General features: G+C 43.3%; 1 protein-coding gene across 1 annotated transcript in view; it reads left to right on the forward strand.

The window, feature by feature from the left end:
- Positions 1–11,020, forward strand: part of LOC311062478 (uncharacterized protein) — an 18,186-nt gene extending 7,166 nt beyond the window's left edge. The window contains exons 2-7 of the mRNA XM_084081535.1: positions 2,692–2,794; positions 5,144–5,215; positions 5,687–5,883; positions 6,439–7,711; positions 9,201–9,339; positions 9,867–11,020. Coding sequence (XP_083937661.1) covers positions 2,692–2,794; positions 5,144–5,215; positions 5,687–5,883; positions 6,439–7,711; positions 9,201–9,331 — 1,776 coding nt within the window. The 3' untranslated portion in view covers positions 9,332–9,339; positions 9,867–11,020. The remainder of the gene's footprint in view (positions 1–2,691; positions 2,795–5,143; positions 5,216–5,686; positions 5,884–6,438; positions 7,712–9,200; positions 9,340–9,866) is intronic.
- The last annotated feature ends 13,980 nt before the right edge of the window (positions 11,021–25,000 follow it).

The raw sequence follows: 25,000 nt of genomic DNA on the forward strand, positions 1-25,000 counted from the left end.
TGTGTGTGTGTGTGTGTGTGTGTGTGTGTGTGTGTGTGTGTGTGTGTGTGTGTGTGTGTGTGTGTGTGTGTGTGTGTGTGTGTGTGTGTGTGTGAGAGAGAGAGAGAGAGAGAGAGAGAGAGAGAGAGATGATTGATGTTGTGAGAAGTCTGGACTTATTTCAGTGTACAGTCAGTGTAATAATAGCTTGTTGAGAGCTAAATGAAAAGTCTGTTTTTCTTTTTCAATTTTCAATGGACAAAGTGGGCTGAGGTTGAAATGGTTTATGTCTCCCAGAGTGTGTGTGTGTGTGTGTGTGTGTGTGTGTGTGTGTGTGTGTGTGCGCGTGTGTGCGTGTGTGTTTGTGTGTGTGTGTTCCTGTGTGTATTTGCTTAACTAGGTCAGTCAATGGCTTGTGAAAGTCGACCAGGTGTCCTTCTGCTCAGACCACCACCACCGCCCACCTAGCCGACAGAGCAAAAGAGAATGAGTGGAAAAGACAGAGAGAGAGACACACGCACGCACGCACGCACGCACGCACGCACGCACGCACGCACGCACGCACACAGGCAGAGACGGTTGCACAGACTAAAGCAGGGCAGCAGCACAAAAAAGGGGGTAAAAGGAGCTATTACACTTTTACATGTAATATCATGTATCTTCAACATATCAAAACACAGGTTAGAGGGTGGATGTATTGTTTTCTTTATCAAGTGTGCTCCTGTGTGTGTTATCATGTTGGCCCGTTTGAATACCGCATAATAGCCACCAGATCTCCAATCATCTGCAGTGCACGCTGCAATTATAACCCCACGAAGCCTCGCATCTCTATTCTCTCTCTTCACTGAAAATAGCCAATCTACATGCTCGAAAGTCGCAACGCATCACCTTGCAACATGTTGTGAGCTAGATTGGCTATTTATATCGAAGAGATTTGGTGTAGATGGAAAAAATGAGGGGGCCAAATACAGACCATTGGGGGACCCTGATCAGCTAAGTATATAGGGTTTAAGTGTTTAATTGATTTATACTTTGTCATAAAACGCGATATGGTGCATTTGTCAGTTATATTAAATTGTTAGGCTCTACACTTGTCGATAACCTACTGGGTCCCATCTCATAATTTACATATTCTAAGCCTGACTCTGATGGTCAAAATGGGACTCGAAAATTTCACATTTTGAATAATCTCTAGAAGAAGAGGAATTATGCATTTTGTTTATTCCTATACAGTACATTAGAAAGTCTTCTGAGAATAGTTGCCTTACCTGTATTGCTGGGGCTTTTTTTCTATTGTCTTGTCCTGTCACTATCAAATCCAATTGAAACAGGCTTCCTGGCAGGAGATACTGTAGTAGACTACTAAACTACAGCCAACTTCGTCAAACAAACTGGCATACACTTAGTCATTAATCTTTGATCTTGATATCAATAGAAAGCCTTAATGCCAGAGACAAAGAGAGAGACAGAGAGCTAGGTAGGGGAACTTAAAACACACAGAGTACAAGCATGCACAGTTGCACATTGACACAAGGTGGATTTAATGGAAAATTGTCATCTTTTATCTCTCCGGTACTTTTCTCAACTTTCACAGCAATGAAGCTAATTTGAACTGAAATTTAATTGAGAGACAGTGATAGTGAGAGAGGCATTAAATCATACTTCCTGTGTTCCGCGGTGCCTGTGTGTGTGTGTGTGTGTGTGTGTGTGTGTGTGTGTGTGTGTGTGTGTGTGTGTGTGTGTGTGTGTGTGTGTGTGTGTGTGTGTGTGTGTGTGTGTGTGTGTGTGTGTGTGTGTGACTGTGCGTGCATGTTTGTGTGTTACATTGGAAACAACAGCAGTGTTTTGGGATAAACAGACAGGGAGAGAGTGACAACCACAATAACAAACACCAATCACAGCCACTGTTTCCTGTTCAGGAGGAAGTGAAAATGGAGCAAGTGTTAACTCATGGTGGTGGGATGAGATGAGGTATATTAACCCCTATCTAACTCTCTCTCTCTGCAGCTTTCTGATCGAGAGTGGTAGAATTGATTGCGTTTTGTCTCTTTCGCTTCCTGTTTTTAGAATGAAAGAGTTGGGAACAAATAGACCTTGAATAGAGAGAACCCCACTGAACTGAATATCTTCCTGCCAAGTTGAGTCCAAATCTTGCGTGTTTTGTCTGCAACTCTCCGTTGAGAATCAACATTGGAGATTGAAGAGTAGTTGTCTCATACCAGTCCCAATAGTAGCCTATTGCCATTTACATCTTCGCCTATATCCAGTGGTGTGTTCTAGTTTTTTTCTGAGGGATACGATAATCATCCACTGCACGACATGTGCGTGGTTGTGGAGATACAATAGTGCTTTTTCAATGGATGAAATGCTTTACGGGACCTTTCATGTAAACTGTATTATTTTCTCTGGCTATCAACTACATCTCAGGTCTACCGATCTTATCTTTACAAAAAAAGTCATATTAGAAAATCTGCTAATAATGAATCTCTCCATCCTGTTATTCTATCCCAGTAATAAACAACAATTGTACCCATCTCTCTCTCTCTCCATCCCTTATGGTTTGTTTTGGATAATCTTATGTTTGATTGATCTAATCCTGTAGTTTGGCTGGTCTAATCACATGGTTTGATTATGTAGTCTTCTCTTGTACTGTACATTAAGACCTGCTTCAAAAGTTGTTTTAAAAAAGAAATCATGTTCTTTCTCTTGCAGGGTGACCCCATCCCTCCTTCGTTAGTAGACCTGCTGAAGAACAGCCCTATCTCGTCTGTAGAAGACCTGAAACAGCTGCTACAGCAGGAGCCAGACTCCATAGGTAAACCAACCACACACACGCGCACGCGCACACACACACACACACACACACACACACACACGCACAAGCACGCGCACACGCACACACACACACACACACACACACACACACACACACACACACACACACACACACACACACACACACACACACACACACACACACACACTCACAATGGCGTGTGTGTGCGAGAGACAGAGAGAGAGAGAGAGATGTCTTAGTGTGCGTGCCAGCAGTTTGTTAACCACTTAAACCCTATATGGAGAAATATATAGATGACTGGATTCCCCCGGGGTCTATACTTGCTTCCCTCCCGTTTCCCTCTACACCATCTCTTTGCCTATTTTCACCTAATATGTTTGGTTCGCCTATGATGACATGCCCAGCATAGGGACGCTAGGGCTCATGTGGTTAAGGCAATTTTTACCTGGGAAAGTAGCATGAGTGGAGGAGAGGAAGGGGGTGAGAGATGAGGGGTGGAGACAGAGGGAGACCAGAGGGGAGAGAGACATATAGAGAGAGAGGGGGACCGGAGAGTGAGAGAGAGAATATACAGTAGCATTGACCTTGCCGAGTGCTTGACCAACCCAGAGAGAAAGACATGAGTCACTTACCGCACAAGGCCACCGCATTGTTCTCCTGCACTGGATTCCTCCCTAGGCTTTGAAATGTGGATATGAGTGACAGAACACCCCTTAACGTCCGTCCCTCCCCTCTCTCTCTCCTCTCTCTCTCGCTCGCACCCGCGCACGCAAGCACACACACACACACACACACACACACACACACACACACACACACACACACACACACACACACACACACACACACACACACACACACACACACCTCAAGCACATAATGCAGACACATCTTGTCAGGTCATTTCAAAGTCATTCTTTTTCTTTAAGAAACAGATACCCTCTCCCATTCCTCCAAACAAACAATTCATTAAATAACACATAACCATGGTTTAAACACAGGTCATTTGTGAAAGTGGTCATGAAACTTGCTGGGGGGGGGGGGGGGGTCATGAAGAAGACAAAGGTTGTTTTATTCACTTTTTTGGTGTTTGGTTGGAATCCGTTATTTATAGAATGTCTGAAACATGCTTAAATAGGTCACAAGGAAACATGCCAAAGAGAAGGAAGGGAACAAAGCTTACAGAACGTCTAGACACGGACAAATGCAGTCGCAGACGTATAGTTTACTGAAAAAAGAGGACATGTATTGTGGCGTAAATCTGGACTGTAGAGTGACTGCACACGCACACACACACACACACACACACACACACACACACACACACACTCGCGCGCGCTGGCACACACACGCACACACACACAAAAACAAGTAATTTTATCGTAAAACACATCTGCATAGGCATCAAATTACCGCCAACATGCTATGAAATAATACGATATGCAAGCGTGTATGCGTGAGCGCATGCACACACTCACATGCACTCTCGCAAGTTATATTTAACTACTCATATCTCTCTTCAACAGCATTCTAGACAGCCCTGAGACAAATTGTAGCAGAAAATAGCAGTAATTGTTTTAGCGCGGGGGGTGAAAAGAAATGGCTTCCTTTGTGCCATGAACAATGAGGCTGACTACAGACGGCCGTACATGTTTTACAAATGTCCGTCATCGCCCAGAACAGAGCTCACTCAAAGCTGACGTGTGATGTTTGGCCAATAGCTGGAAATATTACATGGGCTTAATTAACCACTTAAACCCACTATACTTAACGACCTAGTTGACAGGGTTCGGCTCTCTCTACTTGCTTTTCCCCCCTCTACACCAAATCTCTTCACCAAAAAATATCCAATCTACAAACCCACGATGCGTTGTGAGCTTGTAGATCTGCTATGTTCGGCAAATGTTCCCCCCGGAATAGGGATGATAGGGTTCAAGCGGTTCTACTCTTCATCACCTCCATCCCACTGCTTAAACCTCTCCTTCTTTTCCTCTCTCTCTCTCGCTCTCTCTCTCTCTGTTTCTCTGCTACTCCATTTCAACTCTGTTCAGCTCAGAGCTGACAAAGCATACTCAGCAAAAATCCTCTGTGTCAATTTAACTGGAGAATGTAAAAAAAAATCCTGATTTTGCTGTGTTGTACACATTGACACGTTGATGTATATTGCTATAATTTGTCATATTCAGACCCTCCAAATGCAGTGACAGTGACTAAACGATGTGCGGGTAAATGATGACTGTGTAGAGACGAAATTTGAATGATCACTCACTCTCTCTTTCTCTCTCTCTCACACACACTCTTTCGATCTCCCCCTCTCTTCCTCTCCTTCTGTCACCGTTTCTCTTTCCCTCGCTTCCCTTCTCGTAGAAGAAGAAGAAGAAGAAGAAGAGCATGGTATTCTTGTAAACCACACCCATGGCCGATACACCAGAAGCCTTGGTGAGTTTAACACACATGCTGTGTGTGTGTGTGTGTGTGTGCGTGTGCGTGTGCGTGTGCGTGTGCGTGTGCGTGTGCGTGTGTGTGTGTGTGAACCATATTTTACTCTCTTTGTGGGGTCAATAATACAATTCTTAAGAGTTAGGGTTACAATTATGAAAAGTGTGAGGTTGGGTTTAGGATTAGTGTTAGAGTGAGGGGTTAATCTTAGCCTATTTTTTTTTATTTCCCCACAGAGATGGGGAAGGCAAAACAGAATGTGTGTATGTCTATCTTTCTTTGTTTCTGTGCAACTCATCTTCTGTCCACCAGTGTCTTCTCTCCATCTCTGTTCCCGTTTCTCTAGCTGTCTCTCATCTATTTCCATTCATTCAGGATGTAATCCTTTCGGTCAGACTTCATCACTCACCGATGAATGTTTTATTCATGTTTTATTCTCCACCTCCCCCCTACCCTCCATCTCCCCTACAGTGGAGGCCCAGCCGGCACAGCAGGCGGTGTGCAAGGTGCGCACGGAGGTGATGGAGGTGACGCGGGCCATGCTGGACCGACGGAACGCAAATTTCCTGCTGTGGCCGCCGTGCGTGGAGGTGCAGCGATGCTCGGGCTGCTGCAACACGCGGCTGCTGCAGTGCGTCCCCACCGTCACCAGCACACGCTATCTACAGGTACACAGGCGCCCAGCACGCTCACATCACACGCATTAGGCCCATACGTTCACACACATATGTTGCTATATCAGTGGTGCTCAAACTTTCATGTCAAGGACCCCCAAAATTATATGTATTTGGCCGCCGACCCCCATCTCAAAATATTTTGTTCCAGGGACCCCAGAAGCAAATATCTGAGTTACTGAAAATGTTCAGACAACTTTTCACAATTTAAAAAAAATTAGCAGATCTTATAGCGTGGCACTATCTGTGCAGCGCTATGAGCTTGTATATCTGCTATTTTTGAATAGCAAAAGTATAGAATAATGATTATGGCTAAAATCTAAAATGACACATTCCTGGATTTAATGGGCTAACTAATATGTAAAAAAGAAAAGTCTTCTTTAAAACCTTGATAATTTGTTTACATTGTGATACTGATAAATAAGAATACTGTGTTAGTTCCTGATAAGAGATCCGAGCACTCAAACAATTACGGAGGAGAGGCCGTTAAATCAAGGTACTTTAAGTTGCAGTGGCTGACCCCTTACAATCGTTGTGTCTGTCCACCAGGTGATAAAGATCCAGTACATCAATAAGAACGCCCACTACGAGAAAGCCATCATCCCGGTGGAGGACCACGCCGGCTGCAGGTGCCAAGCCGCCTCCGCATCCCCTCGATCCCCCGTCACGGCCAACGCCAACCCCAACCCTCCTCCCCCTCAGCCTCAGCCTCAGCAGCCCCCGTCGACCCCCTCCTCCCCTCACCTCCCACTGCCACGGACCCACCACCCGGCTCCGCCCAAGAGCCACGCCTCTAAGGCCGACCTCCATCGGCACGACGACCTTAAGCGCAACCAGCAGGGCTACCGGCATGAGGAGCGCGAGCCTCTGGAGAGGCAGTGGCAGCCGGGGAGGTACACCCAGCTGGCGCACACCCAGCCGCAGCCCCAGCCTCACTGGACGCAGCCCCGGACGCATCACCCGGCCTCTACCCACGCCCTGCACACCCACACGCACGGACAGACCAGCCCGTGGTCATCCGGGGTGCGGGCGGACCAGGGCGCCAACGGGGGTACCCAGCAGCCGCCCAGGGAAGGCGGACACGGCAGCGGGTACGACGGCAGCAAGGAGGACGGCGGGGCGCACGCGGCAACCGGTGGAGCGGAGCAGCGCCAGCTAGAACACACGCAAAGGCAGCAGCAGTTACAGTATCAACAACAACAACAACAACAACAACAACAACAACAACAACAACAACAACAACAACAACAACAACAACAACAATATGAACAACAAAAACGACAACAGCAGCAGCAATATCAACAGCAGTATCAGTATCGTCAACAATATTCACACCAGGCGTATCCACACGACCAAGAGCTTAGGACGCAATACAGACTCAACGGTCCCCAGTCCGACAGCGCCTCTCTGCCCGGCGACCCGACGCGTGCGCCCAATCACAAACCCCAACAGAGCACTGCATCCCCCGAACCCACCAATCAGAGAGAAATATCAGCCGGAGGAGGGCTAACCGACGGCGATAGCGAAAAGGCTACTGAGGTCAAAAATCAAACACGGACAGAGACCAAAGTAGCCAATCACGAGTCAGGGAAGGAGAGGGAGGAGGCGGGGTCATCCAACAGTGGGGACACAGCGACAGAGCTGACCAATCAGAAAAAGGATAAAGACTCTGAAACGTCCGGGGCGGAGCGTCCTTTAACGGAGCTGGAGAGGCGACAGAAGCTTCTAGAGATTGTACAGAGGGAGCCAGAGAACCTGCCTCACCTTCATCCTCATCATCCTCAGCACCGACCAAAGCCCGAGTCCACAACTCACAAATCAGGTACTATACCAGTTTTGTCTGAAAGGGAGAATAAAGCCTAATTTATGCTTTGTCGTACCAGCTTAGGCTTAAAGTGTTATCGACCTTCGGCTTAAGGTGCGTGTGTGTGTGTGTGTGTGCGCATCGCACACACGCACGCACGCGTGTGTGCGATGCGCGCGCGCGCGTGTGTGTGTGTGTGCATGCATGCGTGCGTGTCTGTGTGCAAGAGATAGTGGGAGAGAGTGTTCTTCTGTGGCTGTTTTGAATTATTTGGACTATCTTGCACTATTACTGCAGGTTATATGCAGGCTCTGGGGATCCCTGTAATGGCTCCCACTCTACACACCTTTAATGCAGGATTGATGGCCATGCGCATTAGCTTGCGCGTGCGAGAGAGAGTGCGCTTGTGTGAGCATCATAACTGCAGAGACCATTTGTGGAGTGCATGAGTCAGTGGGAAAGCCAGGAAAACAGGCCACTGTTCCTGTCTAGTGTGAGCTACTGTATGTACTCTACAGTATGTGTCCTGCTATTGTCTCCCAGATCCCTGGGAACTGAACTTCTCTCTGTCACAACGTTTTACTCACTCACACATGTGATGGTAGGCAGACACTGCTACCTGCCTTAGAAAAATAAGGAGATTTTCTTTAGCCCGCCCCGCCCCCCCCAGTACAGTAATGCGCTTTAATAGCACTATTCAGGCAAGGCATAGTCCCCATATGGCCTGGGGAGATAATTGTGCTCATGAGCTTCAGGCAGTACTACTTCTCGACCAGTAGGTGTCCTACCCCACACTAGGGTCTAAATGCTTCACTGGAAAAGTAGGGAGCTCAACTCCAACCACTGCAGATTTAGTCTATACTCTATAGTATACTCTATTTGATAACCATACATTCTCAATTTAAAATTGTATCCGTAAAGCCTGGAACAGAAGAAAACATGCAACTTACGCATAGTGGCACTGTGAGGGATCATACCAACTCATTATTACTCCTAAGCTTTGAGTTATTTGTATTATATATGTATAATCGGTAATCGCCTTGTCTAAGTTAAACATTCATGTCTGTCTTCTGTTTATTCTCTCCTTGTTCTTTTCTCTCTCGCTTGCCCATACATAGATTAAAATAACGTGTTATTCACTGACATCCATATTTTGAGTGTGGGGGGTATTACGGTATTAGAAAATAATAATAATTCATTGTGAAAATGTTTGAAAATGTTTGAAAATAGGGCTTAAATTATTAACTAGTTAAGCCTCATATACATCATTGATCGGACTCCACCAGGTATCTATAGTACTGTAAGGTCCCCTCAGTTTTTCCCTCTACCCCAAATCTCCTGATTTGGGATCTACGCCCCAGAATAGGGGCGCTAGGGTTCATCAGGTTCAAATAAGTTCCGGATTGCAGCTTTTAAGGTCGTTGGGGTACCACTCGCACGTGGGAGAGTCGTGTTTGACTTCTTTTGTCACTTAACCCTGTCTCTCTGTGCCTTTCTCGTCTCTAAGCTGTCACAACGACGGCGGATCCCAGCCGGTCCTCCACCCGTGTGCTGCCATTCCGCCCGGCGCTGCCCAGACGCAGGAGGAAACATCGCAGCCGCATCAGCAAAGCAGCCATCAGAGCCATGATTATGTAGAGCTGCAGGTGAGAGAGAGAGAGAGAGAGAGAGAGAGAGAGAGAGAGAGAGAGAGAGAGAGAGAGAGAGAGAGAGAGGCTAGGGTTGAACAATTAATTGTTCATCATATCGGATTCGGTATCGGACGATATTTACTTAAAAATGTAATATCTGACAAATCAGTATCAGCAAAATAAGCAGATCTTTATTGCCATTTGCCAATATATATATTTTTATAATATTTATGTTCGACAGTGAAGCTGAAAAAGTATATAAAAGCAAGTTGGAAGAAAGGTATAGGGCAGTAGAGATGGAACCGGGGGTCATGTTTGTGACCCCCCGTTTTATTTCCAAAGTATAATCTGTCGTGTCCGGTCCGCTGCCACGGGACATTGTACACTGACCAAGTATAATCAGGATTTATATTGATGAGACGTATGCACGGAAGGAGGGCGGGGCAAAGTGGAGGTGGGGCAAGCTTCAGCTATCATTATGCTGTACATGACGACCGTACCATCAGACATGTGTCTCATACGTCTTTCTTCTTTTTTTCCAGAAAGGGGGAAAGATAACTGAATAACCGATAGCTGCTGGTCAGACACACCTCCCGAGCAATTGGAAGGGACTTGGACAATGGGAACTCTAATATGTTGGAATGTAAAAAAAAAATTCTTGATGCACACTGGAGACTGGAGAGACAGCTGAAGGCTGTTACCGTTTAAAAAAAAGGACAGGTCAACAGGATGGGGTTTTCTCCAGAGGACAAGCCATGTCCATTGAAGAGCATTGAATTAAATAACAAGGTAACCTTATATAATCCTTGGATTGGTGGACATCGCTCTCTAAAACACTGACTATCGCTTGTATGAACTACAAAATCCCACAAGCCAATGCCATGACGCTGGTCTGCGATATCAAACCAGATCCAATGATAGACTGCTGCGAGCTAGTTTGACTACTGATTGATAAGCGAGTCAAAAAAACTGAACTCCAATTGGGCAGAAATGGTCCCTTTTGGGGCAATGTGACCAAAACCTTGGGTTAACTATGGAGTTGGAAGGAATCAAAGACGAACTGGGAACTACAATGGAAGCGAGGAAAGCTTAAACTAATGGGTAATACTGGTATATGTGCAGTGCACTGGGCCAATAACTGGAAGCTATAACATGAACGTTGGAAAAAGAATGGGAACGCAGCTCAGGACTCAAAGCCAAACATTCATGTTATCCTACAATCTTTGAATCTAATCTAACCTTACCTTACACTGGAGTAGCCATACACTGATCATACCGTATTGACTTGGACATACTGTATACGTGCTGTACTGTATACTGTATGTACTGTACACAGTAAAATCCTCAGTGTTAACATAACTCTGTGTCCTGTACTGGAAATATAGATAACATGCTCATTTTTTTTACTACAGCCAGATGAAATGGAATAACAAACAAAAAAATACAAAAAACAAATGCCTGCATAGTTAACATGCTATGAATATCCACATAGACCAAGTCCCAAAGATGAGGCTTTTAGCAATCGATGTGAGCAAGTTAGCCAACACTGTATGTATAAATGCTTTTAGAAAGTGATTTCTGAAAAAATCTTAACTTATTCAAAAGAAGGATGTGTCATCCTTCCATTTCAAGTGTAATTATTGTTGCAGATTATGTTTTTTGATTATAATTATTGGTTGTACACTGTTAATGTAATGAATGCTATTTTTAATATAAAGTAAAAAAGTAAGATAAAAAATGTGGCGGCGTCTTTATTATGTCAGTTTTTCCCATAAATGTTGTGTGTGTGTGTGTGTGTGTGTGTGTGTGTGTGTGTGTGTGTGTGTGTGTGTGTGTGTGTGTGTGTGTGTGTGTGTGTGTGTGTGTGTGTGTGTGTGTGTGTGTATGTGTGGACCAGTGTTAATTTTGACAGCAAATTCTTATTTAGTCTTATAGTCTTAGTCTTTTGAATAACACACCATTTAGTTTAGTTAGTCCTATTAGTCCTATTTCAGTCATCTGAAATTGTTTAGTCTTAGTCTAGTCTTAGTCGACTAATTATCAAAATATTTTTAGTCTTAGTCTTTTGGACTTCGTCTTAGTCAACAAAATTAACGCTGGTGTGGACCACATAAAAACCCTCCTGAAGCGCTGTGCTATCCAACCTTCTGCACTGGAAGACCTGGCTGTTGATCGCCACACCTGGCGCACCATCAGTCACGAGGGCATCGCACACCTCCAAGGCAGGCCACAGAGAGGAGAAAACAGCAACGTGTACAGCAGTGTTAATTTTGACTGCAAATTTCGATGTTTTGTAAGTTTTAGTCATAGTCTTTTGAATACATTTTCATTTAGTTTTAATCATATTTTAGTTGTCTTAAATGTTTTAGTTTCAGTCTATGTGAGAATGCCCGACTTGCGGCTGGAAGCAGTACAGAGGCCTGGAGTAGGGTTTAACCCAAAGGTGTATCTATTCATCACCAATGACATATATGGATAATTTGTACAGCACCCTTGGCATGGTGGTGTTTGTCTCTCCACTCACAGCTCTATACTGATGTCAACTGGCAGCATTTTATAGCCAGCTGAGCAAATGAGCTTGGACAGCACCATGTCAAGGGGTGTTTTCTATCTAGCATATATACATAAATAGCCATACAATAAATACATAACCCACATCAATTATCTTAAAACTTCAATGAACAAAAAATAAATATATATTCTTCACACTGCTACAACATTACACAACCACACTATCCTTAGCAACTACAAATGTATATCACAACGCCCCTCTGCCATTCTGACTTGGTTCAGCCCAATTCCACTGGCCACAGAACCACTTGGTACATGTTAAGCTTTTCAATCATGACTTAGCATTACCCTCTCTCTTGCATTCATACATTTCACATTGCACTTGCCCCTCATGATAATCATTCAATAATAAAATCATGTGCAAAATACTATAAAGTGCCAAACATTAGTAACAGAGGTCCTCTCTGTTACAGTCTAGTTTCAGTGGAGTAAATATCATAAGATTTTAGTCGACTAAATCTACAGTTCATTTTGTCGACAAAAATATATTTTGGCGGGCCTTGATTGGCGTCGTAATGCCTGCTTTCACACTGCATGCTGAAAATAGCCGATCTGCAAGCTCACAACACGTCGCGAGCTTGTAGATCTGCTATTTTCAGAGCGCAACACCCCAGTGCAACCAAACATAAAATGACTTGTCTTTTAGTTCTACTGGATCTCTTCTCTACTAGTCCCTCCCTAACATTTTATTCTAGTTCTTATTTGTTGACGAAATTGACAATAGTCTTAGTTTTAGTCATCATAGCCTAGTTTTTATTTAGTTTTCGTCAGTGAAAAAAGGTAGTCGACATGAGAGGGGCCCCTCATGTGTGCACTTCATCTGCCCCACGTGGCAAACCATGCCACGTGGTCACGCATTGGCAGTCACATGCAATGGCACAAACGCAACCCCCTCAATAACCCATTCTCGGAGAAACGTCATCATCAAAATCGATGAACAGCCATAAGCAAAGCAAAAGTGTGTGTGTGCGCGTGTGTGCATGCATGTGAGAGCATTTGTACATTAGCATTAGTTTACATTGTGTACTTCATGTGTTTTTACACATGTATTTAGTAATTTAACCATTTATCGCAACAAATGGAATACTTGGTGCTGAACCCTGGTGTCCCTATTTTGGGCTTTTTAGTATATATATTACAATTTTCAAATATATAATAATAAAATATAGCTATTGGCTCATAATGCATTCAATGCTTGAAGACAGTCTATTTTTGCTATTTGTTATACGGCAAGACTGACATGATATCATGGTCAGTATCATGTCAGAATCATGTTAGTATCATGTCAGTATCATGGTCAGTATCATGTCAGTATCATGTCAGTATCATGGTCAGTATCATGTCAGTATCATGGTCAGTATCATGTGAGTATCATGGTCAGTATCATGGTTAGTCATGGTCAGTATCATTTCAGTATCATGTTAAGACGCTCCCTGAATTGGCCAAGCAGCATGCTAAGCTAAATCAGGGAGTGTGGTGCAGAAACCCCCATGTGTATACAAGAGCAGGACCAAAGCAAGACTTTGAATTTCAGTCAACGGCAGACAACAGGGAAGGACTCACACACAGAAATGTCTGGATTGCAAATACAAAGCTTCATTAAAAGATCCAGAGCTGAACAGAGTGGAGACAATCGTTTCAGTCCTCTCAGGGACTATCGTCAGTGCATGTTTTCACTTAATTTGAACCATGCAACCCTCTGCACTAGAAAGGTGGACGCTGGGGTGGTGAAGGCAATGTTTTGCCAGCAGAGATCCAGGAGTAGAGGAGATTCAGTTTAGGAAAGAGACATATTTAAATGGACTGCCTTGTTTTGATTGGTGTGTAGAAATGCGTGGCTGATAAGAAATGCATATTTGTTCAGCAGGCTGACAGCTGATTACAGCTGGGGCATATGACGTCTGTGTCCTGCATGAACTAACATGATGCTTCAAGTTTATACATGTATGTGCTGTGTACAGTAAATATTCAGGGCTTCTCATTTTTCTTCTAAACTCTGCCTATGACTGCATCATGTCCTGCAACTCTGTAACGCCAGCTAGCCTACCAGGTCAGTCCTGTCTGGTCGCTATAGTAACCCACTGGCGTACCCATCAACAGAGAAGTATCAAATGGTGAAAGAGAGTCATTGGAGTGACAGCCCAGGAATGGACCGATGATGGAGAGAGAGAGAGAGAGAGAGAGAGAGAGAGAGAGAGAGAGAGAAAGAAAGAAAGAAAGAAAGAAAGAAAGAAAGAAAGAAAGAAAGAAAGAAAGAAAGGTTATGAGAGGTAGAGAGACACAGATGGAGAAAGTCTTCGTTATATTTGCCAAATGTAGAGCATTTTAGACACAACATTGGCGAGTAACATGGGCATTCGACAAAGTATAAATATGTTGTGAAGTATGAATGATGGAAGCCCATGTGGGGGCCGCTGGTGTTGAAATATTGCAGTGAGTGGGACACAAAGGTGGAGGGGACGTAGAACCCAATTCTTCAAAAGCCTGAGTTATTCTTGTATAACTCACCCTTAATAATTAGGATGTCTAAATGCAGGGTACATGGAGGACACATTTCACATAATGTTAAATGTACAGTGACAAATACTCCAACAAGTACAACTAAAGGGAACAACATTATTATTATTATTATTATTATTATTTTATAAAAACAGAGACGTCTTTCCACCATATGTGTAAGAGAGAGGGAGGTAAGGGGCATAGGGAGGCTCAAAATAGAGAGAGAAGGTTGGAAAGTGAGACACTTAAAATGTCATTTTGTTTTGTAACAGGGTTTTCCCCTGTGAGGTCGAAGAGGTCAGCAGAGGCTCTTTTAAGAATGATGACTCTGCATGTACCAGTACCCTGGGGAACACACACACACACACACACACACACACACACACACACACACACACACACTCGCATACACACACACACACACACACACACGCACACACACACACACACACACACGCACACGCACACGCACACACACACACACACACACACACACACACACACACACACACACACACACACACACACAAACAAACAAACAAACAAACACCTTTAGCACACATACTGTAGGCCAAGACAGACATAAACCAGACAGACTCCAGACAGACTCACCTGCAGACAACAAGCAGAAACCCATAGAAACACTTAGAGTGATAGAAAATGCTAAAAAAACGTCCTTGTCATAGAATACAGACCCAAGACTGGATTTAGGCATGTACGCCTCCTCTCCTCTCCTCTCCTCTCCTCTCCATCGCACTCATCTCCACCCTTTTCGGTGTTTCTCGTCTCCTCTCCATTCTCCAGCAAGTCCATGGCCATGGGCTCAGTCTTCCAGCCAGCAGACATGTAGGTGTGATGTTGTGTGGTGAACTGAGCCAGTGCGGGTTAGCCAAAGTTCAGCCAGGTCACTGGGGCCAGGTCCCAGTCACCCAGACCTTCTGCCCCTACACGTAGATTCATGTCTGAATATTTGTCTGTGTGTGTGTGTGTGTGTGTGTGCGCGCGTGTGCGTGTGTGTGTACAGTATTTAATCTACGGTGCCTTGTGTGCATACAGTATAAAGCCATCTTGTTCGGACACATCTGCGTATAGTGTACAGTACATTATACATGTTCGTTTGCTCTGGCATGTATCCGCTTGTGCAGTTCTGTGTGTGTGTGTGTGTGTGTGTGTGTGTGTGTGTGTGTGTGTGTGTGTGTGTGTGTGTGTGTGTGTGTGTGTGTGTGTGTGTGTGTGTGTGTGTGTGTGTGTGTGTGTGTGTGTGCTCGCGTGCGTGCGTGCGTGCGTGCGTGTGTGTGGGTGCACCTGCATAGTTGGGTGGCTGCCACCCTGGCCGTGTCCCCTTTTGCGTGTGTGTGTGACCGTTTGTGTGAAACAAATGGAGAGTGTGTCTTTTGGCACGGTGCTCCCGTGCAAGTGTCTTAATGAGCTGGTCGCTGGCAGCCAATCAGGATGGCCGTCTCCCAGGTCACACACCAGCGTTGTATGTAAACAGTGCGGCCGGCCTGCCCACATTTGACACTCACCTGACAGGGCACTGACTCTTAAAGGGAAGGTCAGGCCCGTTAGGGTGCTTCACCTTAACACCTGCAAGAATACACACATATACTCACTCACACGCACCTGCATGATTTATGACAGTGTGTGTACGCGTCCGTCCGTCCGTCCGTCCGTCCGTGCATGTGCATGTGCATGTGCATTTGCGTGTGTGCGTGCGTGCATGCGTATGTATTTGTGATGTCATATGTCTGACCTTGGAAAATACAAGGGAGTGATTCCCTCCAAGATGACTCGCTACGAGGTCACTAGAGTTTAACACACACACACACACACACACACACACACACACACACACACACACACACACACACACACACACACACTCACCCACACCCACACCCACACCCACACCCACACCCTGTCTCTCTCTCTCTCTCTCTCTCTCTCTCTAGACAGAAGTACAGCTGACACATACTACTGACACGTATTATGTCTGCATAGTCACTTTCTCTCATACCCCTGTTGTTACATTTATTGCTGACTCTTTTCTTGGTCTTCACTTCCTTGTTTCCGTTTGTTGTGTGCTGGTTTCCACAACAGCATTCAGCACAATTTCTCTGGAAGAGTTGTTAAGAGCTGCTATATTTACTACTTACTTGTTTTTCACTTCTTGATGTGGGACATTACTGTAAGACATGGGTCTTCAAAAGGGGGACCCCCATCACACAAATCTTTGTGTGATGCGTTGATCTTGTACATCTGCTATTTTCGGCAAAGATGTTTGGTGTAGGGAAAAATAGACCAAGTGAGTGCTTAGTACCGTCTACCATCAGTAACCACACTCTGCTACACCCCACTGGTGTAGCAGAGTGTTTCCAGTGAGCCAACATTAGCACCCTGACTCTGTTTGACCAGAATAGAACAGAGCCTTCATTAGTATCATTGGGACAGACTTGTCTTTATTTGTCTGTCTGTCTGTCTGTCTGTCTGTCTGTCTGTCTGTCTGTCTGTCTGTCTGTCTGTCTGCCTGCCTGTCTGTCTGTCTGTCTGTCTGTCTGTCTGTCTGTCTGTCTGTCTGTCTGTCTGTCTGTCTGTCTGTCTCTCTCATTGTGACAATAAAATCTGTCTGTTCCAGAGAGAAGTGAATCTTCTTCACTCTGTTTGTTTCATTCTCCAAATCACAACTCCACCCCTATGTCCACCGAACCTCTCTCATCCTCTGCCACAATAGTGTTGCCATTCCTATAGTGAGTGTTTTGGTGCGTATTTGTGCAGAGCGGGCTGATAGTTTGGTCTCTATATTGTTTGCTGAGGGGGTGTTGTGGCTCCTTCGTTGTCCCCGTCTCTGCACTGTCTCCCCACCCTTGTCCTCAGGCTACCTTTAATCTGGACATAAACACATGCACGCATGCGTGCACAGTTACACACACACACACACACACACACACACACACACACACACACACACACACACACACACACACACACACACACACACACACACACACACACACACACACACACACACACACACACACACACACACACACACACACACACACACATTTTTGAATATGACAGTGAGAATGAACAGTTCAAAATGCCTTACGGAACATAACTCCATAACATTGTATAAACACTATATAATAATCATAATAATCATAATAATACACTTTATTTATTGAGCACTTACTAAACAAAGATACATAGTGCTTTACATAAAGCAGAAGAAACAATCAAATTAAATAAAACTGAATAAAAATAAGATGATGTGTATAACATAATAAGAACATTAAGGGAATCAAACAAACACAAATTATAAACATGTATTATGGAAGGACTTTTCGATAAAAGCAAGTTTCAAGAAGGGATTTAAAATAACACTTAACATTTATCAAGCCTGAGCTTCTCAGGCAGGTCATATCAGATTCAGCCCTGGGAGCAAAGACGTGGTCACCCAAGGGTGACCATGCCTATAGTATAGTATGCCTGTAGTATTTTCATTAAAAAAACTAGACATGGCAAAAAACTGACCACTTGAAAAAAAGCCGATCTATTCTGCTATTCATGCAGGCCTGCTATTCATGAAGAAATATATATATTTTTATATATAAGAAGATTTTCACAGTAATGATGACATGCCCAAAATAAGGAGGCCTGTGATTAATTAATGTATGCTTGCAGAAAGAAAACATTGTCTATTAGTGTTGTGATGGCCCTATGGCCTCTGTCAGGGTTTGTGTGTGGGGGTCATGCCTATGTTCCCTCAGTTTAGGGGTGCGTTCGGAAATTAGGCACTGGCCCATACAAACTAATAGGCGAGTGTGCTCCCGGTGCGCATTTCCGAACGCACATAGATTAGGTTTGGTGTTAGGGTTGGTGTGCTAATCCTGTTTTTCAGTGTTTGGTCCTGCTGGAGAGTGGTGGCAATCAGGGATTGGAGGCAGCTGGCCAGCTAAAAGAGCCACACTTCACAGTGCATTTTCGCTTTCCAGTTAGGCCACAACCGAGCATGGCCACACCAGAGAATTGTTTGTTTGTTTTTTTGTTTGCTTCAGTAATTCCTCAGTTTGTTTGGCAGTTCAGTTTCCCTACCAGGTTTTTGTTGGGGAAAACATTTTCTTTTTTATTTAATTCTTTCTTAACATTTTTTATAAAATTACACATTTTTGCATGTATCCCTCGCCTGTTATCCTTATTTGTTGCGGTCTGGGAGCCGGGCCATAACAGTGTTGATCTAAAATCTTAATCTGGTTAAGGTGGAGGAAATTTGAATGAAAGACCTGAATTTTGAGGTGGCAATATAGGCTCTATCTATCTAGCAGCTATATTGGAAATAAATTGGACATCGTCTTTACTTCCTTCACAGGCACCCTGAACAAGTGTGTTAAGGTGACTCTCAAAGTATAGGCTGGGATCAAATTAAGACATTAGGTCTTTGGCAAGAAATTGAACAATGTTTGATAAAGGACCTGAATTTGAACATGCAATTGATCTGGGCCAATTACGTCAATTTAAGTTTTGTCATGGTAATGGTCAGTATAAAGTCTATATCATGGTCAGTATCATGTCCGTATCATGGTCAGTATGATCATGTCAGTATCATGGTCAATATCATGTCAATATCATGGCCTGTTTACCCAAGTGCCCATCAGAAAGACACATTGTAGCTGCTTCATGGGTTGTTAACATCTGATAATGTGTATTGTGCATGTTTCTAGGATACAGTAGCCATACATTTATTAATGCAGGTGATTTCATAGTGACATTCAGCTGATAGCCAAGTTGATCATACAATGCAAACTCCTGAGTGGTAGTTTAACTCAAGGAGTTATTGTTCCCGCCAGGCCGGACGCCCAAAGGCCGGATAGCTGGATACTAATGTATGTTTTTTTGTATGTGTCCGTCCGTCCATCCAATCTCTGGCACCATTGGACCGATCCGCATGAAACTTTGCATGCACACTCCCTGGACGCCAAGGAACCCCCCCCCCCCCCCCAAAAAAAAAAAGATTCTACAGGATTTCCAGAGTTTGGTTTACAGAAATGAAAGAAGAAGTAGAGATCCTTTTGTTTCCTCTTCCTTGTTTTCAAAGAAATGCATCCCTCTCTCTTTCTCTCTCTCCCCTATACCATCCATACATTATCACGCACCTCTCCACTCGTCGTATGCATGAAGGCAAGCGGGAAGAGGCATGGAAAGGGGAACTCTGTTTTTCTTTCTAATCAAAAGTATATTTATCTTTGGTTTCGGAGTGGATGTTGTGTAATGTGGTTAAAGTGTTGGGACACCTCATAAATTCACCCACACCCTCACCCAACATTTCCTCATTGCTGTTGTTGCACAAAACAAATCTGGTCATTGATAAACATTAATCTTTGGGATTTTGAATGGCCAAAAATGACCTGAAGTTACACTGATGCGTGCAAAGAAAACTATTTGTCATGTATAGTGGGAAGTGAAGAAGGGAGACCACCTCCAACCACTGCTGTTGTATTAACATGAACTTAAGTAACACATCTTAACCACTCTGCTGTATGTTATTATATTATTATTATTATTATTATTATTATTATTATTATTATTATTATTATTATTATTATTATTATCTCTGGCACATCATGTTTTGATTTTTCCCCCCCCTTTCCATATAAAAGTATATTGTTTTCCATTTTTTGTTTTTATCATGTGTCACTTTTATCATGTGTCACTAAAATGTGCAATAAATTAAAATAAACTAAACTAAACATGCTCTACCATACATGTTGTTTTAAAGGGTCTACACCAGGGGTGTCAAACTCATTTTGGTGTCCGGGCAAGATTGGTCAAATGGTGACTTGAGGTGGGCAGGAACCAGTTGCTCTACACCATGAATTTTAATTTTTTCTTCATTTTTGTGTGTTTTTGGTCTCCCCCACCTCTCTTCTGTTCCAACAAATACCCGACTTCGAGCATGCAGGCTTTCATAGGCTATCTGTGTTTTTTATGTAAATTGGTCTGAAAACAGTCCGTCAGATTTGTTCCCCCACCCTACGTCACGTCTGGGAACAATTCCTCCCGTTTTTCAGTTCTAACCAAAAAAAAAAATCCCAAAAAATTCATTCATTTTTTTTTTTTTTTTTTTACTTTTTCCACACAGAACCAGGACATAACATGCATACAAACTGGCTCAATAGCGCCCCGTGCCAAACAGGACAATGTGGTATTGCAGGTGAAAGTGCTTTATAAGCCAGAGAGAAGTTAGTTGGAATGAGTATATCTGAGGCTTGATTTAGGCTCAAACCTTTTGAAAAACGTTTGAGGGACATAAACAATATGATATCAAATATTATTATTATTTTTTAAATTCATGGTGTAGCTCCTTTAAATATATTCTAACATACAGCATTTTATATACTTAAAATGTATTTTTTAAGGATAAGTATAAATGCATTATAATCTGCTTATAACGCTGCATAATTATAGTTTAAACTCTCATAAATGTCCGTAATGCACTATAAAAATAATCCCAACACATATATCATTTTGTAATGACTTATACGGTCAAGTAAGTACACTGTTATAAGCAGAAATGGCATTAATATTAATATTCTTTATTAAGCTTGGGCAGATACAGGCTTTATGAATGACATTCAGAGAGCCTATCACTGATCTGCAGCCAGCTACTCAGAAATATAGAAAGGGGCACCATAATGTTTTATTCATTCAAATAAGTTACGGATTCGATTGCAGTTTTTCAAGCATCATGTCAGGAGAAGTACACACTATTGCTCTTCTACTATTACCTGCTGCTGAAGTGTCACGTTATTTATGGTACTGTACTCATTATACTGCACATTTCCGTTCAGTAAATTATATAGTATCATTATAACTTGCTACTGTGTTGCACAGCCTTGCTTACCAATAGCTGTCGTGTGGCAAATTTTGTATGACTTCAGTAAATATTACTTAAGCAATATTTCTGCATGCACTATCCAGTCTAAACCGTGTGCTCAGCACATCCGTGACTGTTGCCCTGTGCAGCATTTATCATGACTGCTCCGGTTACACTGGACCCCCACACTTGAGTAATAGCATACCCCTCTACTCACTTCTCCTGCATTGCTGTTTGCATAACTTCTACAATACTGTTCTGTACTGTATGTATAGATGACTGTTTAAGTGTATGTTCTGCAATGTTGGATGGCTGGATAGATACAGTTGATAGATAGATAGATAGATACTACATCAGTAGCTGTTTAAAATAATTATGGAAATGAATTGTTAATGTCCTCCATAACTCCTGAAAAAACAGCTGTCCGGTTATGAAGAATCATGACATCACGAGTGGAGGAAGTTACTAATTGTACATAACTATAAGAAGAACCAGTTAGGAACACATGCCCCTCCAGTCATGCAATGGCCGTTGTACTCGTTGTCAGACTACTTTGTGCAGTACCCATTGTCACAGTACTTTAGAGGCTAATTTTTGACGTCAGTACCATGACGATATACACTATATTGGATGCATCTCCATACATGGGCACAAAGGTTCACAGGTATACAGACTAGAATAAAATAAAAAACTAGAAAAAGTGCTCCTCGGAGCACAACTCTCCGCCAGCAGACTTGTGTTGGGAATGTTGGGAATGTTCTAATTCTTATGTTCTAACTGTCCTATCCATCCTGTCTGTATAAGTGTCCGATCCGTCCTGTCTGTATAAGTGTCCTATCCGTCCTGTCTGTATAAGTGTCCTATCCGTCTTGTCTGTATAAGTGTCCTATCCGTCCTGTCTATGTAAGTGTCCTATCCCTCCTGTCTGTGTAAGTGTCCAATCTGTCCATTTCTCAGCCATGTCAACTCGAAATCATGCTCGCTGGCTTGGGCGCTTAGCTGTTAACTAAGCATTTGTATAGGATCGAGGCCTTCCCATCTAGAGAGGCTTTAGCTTAATTAAAGTATCTGCTTTGCATGCAGGATTGTTGGAACTGTCTTACCTCACTTTGAAAGAGGCACAGACTCTTTCAAAGTGACACATGTATTTTATAGGCCGCTATACGTCACAAGCCAATCGGATCACACTATTTCACCGAATTGTCACGTGTCACGTGAGGCTTGACCAATGTTAGTCCCAGTTTCAGAAAGTGAAAACAAACTCTCCTGGCGGAGAGAATGAATACAAAAAGACAAATTAACATAATAAAATCAAATCCAACAGTCCAGTAAAAAAAAAGATATCTCTTGATATATTTTTGGAAAGGCGGCTTATTGGTGCTAACAATGTTCCGCAGTAGCATTAGAAGACTCACATTTCTGTTCAACCATTAGCCATGCCAGATGTTCATGCATATAGCTAATCCCTGTCCTGTAAGAACAGCCTAATGCCAGACGAGCCGCTTTATTCTGAGCAACCTGTAACTTTTTCAAATCAGATTTTGTAGCTGACGACCAATTTACAGGGCAGTATTCTAAATGAGACAGAACCAAAGAGTGAATAATTGATATCATTATGGAGGGAGTGATGAAAGCAGAACACTTCCTAGTCATACCGATTCCTCTTCCCATTTTGATGACAATATTGTTATTATGTATGTTTAGACCAAGATTATGAGCTATCAATAAATAGTTACTGCCAGAAGTTTTATTGTGTTCACTTGTTCAATTTATGTGGTGCCAATTGACAGTTTTAACTGAGGATTCTTGCCCAACGTGTGGATTTAGCTGTTCAAACCCCCCTCCCCCCAATAAATACATAAATAAATACATTTATTATTTAAGAAAATGACAAATGAAAACATATGGTAAAGGGTACCTAAAAACTAAAATCTAAAATCCCTTCATTCTTTTGAGGCTTTCTTCAACTGTTTGCATCCATCCACCTCCAGCATGACATACTTCTTCTCTTCTCAAAATGTCCCTGTCTCTCTTTCTCTCACTTCCCCCCCCCCCCATCTCTCTCTCTCTCTCTCTCTCTCTCTCTCTCTCTCTCTCTCTCTCTCTCTCTCTCTCTCTCTCTCTCTCTCTCTCTCTCTCTCTCTCTCTCTCTCTCTCTCTCTCTCTCTCTCTCTCTCTCTCTCTCTCTCTCTCTTCTTTAATCCAACATTGTCATTGTTATTACACTGTACCTCAGTTGCTCTCCCATTATTTTCCTCTCTCACACACACACACACACACACACACACACACTGAAACACCCAAATGCAGGCACGCACTGTAACATCTGCACATGTAAACAGCCATTTCGACTGCCAGCGTTAATATAGTGGATGCAAAACATGTTGCATCTGCACCTTTTGACTGTCAGGTGCTTAATTGCGACGTTCAAGACTGCTTATAAGCAAGTGTTGCTGAGCAGCTGAATATACCAACACAGCTTGATGATCCACCCAACCCTGAAACACCTACTTCTGGACAGAGAGTCGTCCACAGATGCCCGTATAGGACCACTCGTGGACATATTGTACACACAAAATATCAACAACAACAACAACAACAACAACAACACCGGGCTAGTTTTAAGATGCATGCTCTCTGTCCTCTGCCCATCACTCAGACACAATTGAACCAAGATGTGTCCTCAAATATAACCAGATAGACCCTTGTACACTCTCAGAGTTACAAGGGTCTTATAAAATGCGTAATTCCTTTGCTTGATTCTGACTGGCTGAATCATGAACTCTATGCGTCTCATGGACCCAACAGCACCACACATGTCATCATACACACCTCATACTAAAGGACCGCAATGGAAAGCTGTCTTTCTACTCTGGCCACTCCCACATTGCAATCTCTCCTCATTCCCAGTTACACACCTGTCTCCATTCTCCCATCAGCCCTGCAGTTGCCTGACAATAACGACCATTTCACTAATCAGTCTGCAGCCTATAAAACTCGACTCATTCTGTACATTCCCTGCCAGATCCTAAATGTCTCGTCTGCCTTATCAACAAGTTTCCATTGTCCCATGAGGCCTTGCCTGAACTATGGGCATCACTTCCTGTTGTCAGTCATTCAATTCATTTGAGTGATCCGTGTCAGTCAATAATAATGTGGGAACAGAACCTGACAGAAATCAGTCTGCCTACTTACCCTGCAAGATCTCCCTCCACACAGCTGATTCAAACTAATGATCAATGGCTCTTGACACTTGCTCTTAGCAGTAGCTTAACTCCTGTCCTGTGTTTAGACTGGGCTGCTGTTGCTGCTGTGACACCTGAGTCTCTGCGTGTGGATTAAATGGTGCTTGTTAATACCATTGATCATTCATTAGAATCAGCTGTGTGGAGGGAGATCTTGTAGGGTAAGTAGGCAGACTAATGAGACCCTTGCTGATTTCTGTCAGGTTGTGTTCCCACATTATTGTTGACTGATTTGATACCTCAAATGAATTGAATGACTGACAACAGGAAGTGATGCCCACAACACCCCCCCCCCCCGGCAGCACAGCATTGTTGAGCAATCAATCATTGTTGAGCAGCAACTAAGGACATAATCCGAGCATAGATGCTATCCTCTGTGAAAATGTACAAACATTTATCGGTCAACCCTTTGATCAAAGTGTGCAGTAATAATCCTGCAACCGTCACACCCATTACTGCCAATTCTCCAGGTGCAATTGTTGTAGGT

Source organism: Gymnoscopelus microlampas (genome assembly GCF_963454915.1).
Source record: "Gymnoscopelus microlampas genome assembly, chromosome: 2".
NCBI lineage: Eukaryota > Metazoa > Chordata > Actinopteri > Myctophiformes > Myctophidae > Gymnoscopelus > Gymnoscopelus microlampas.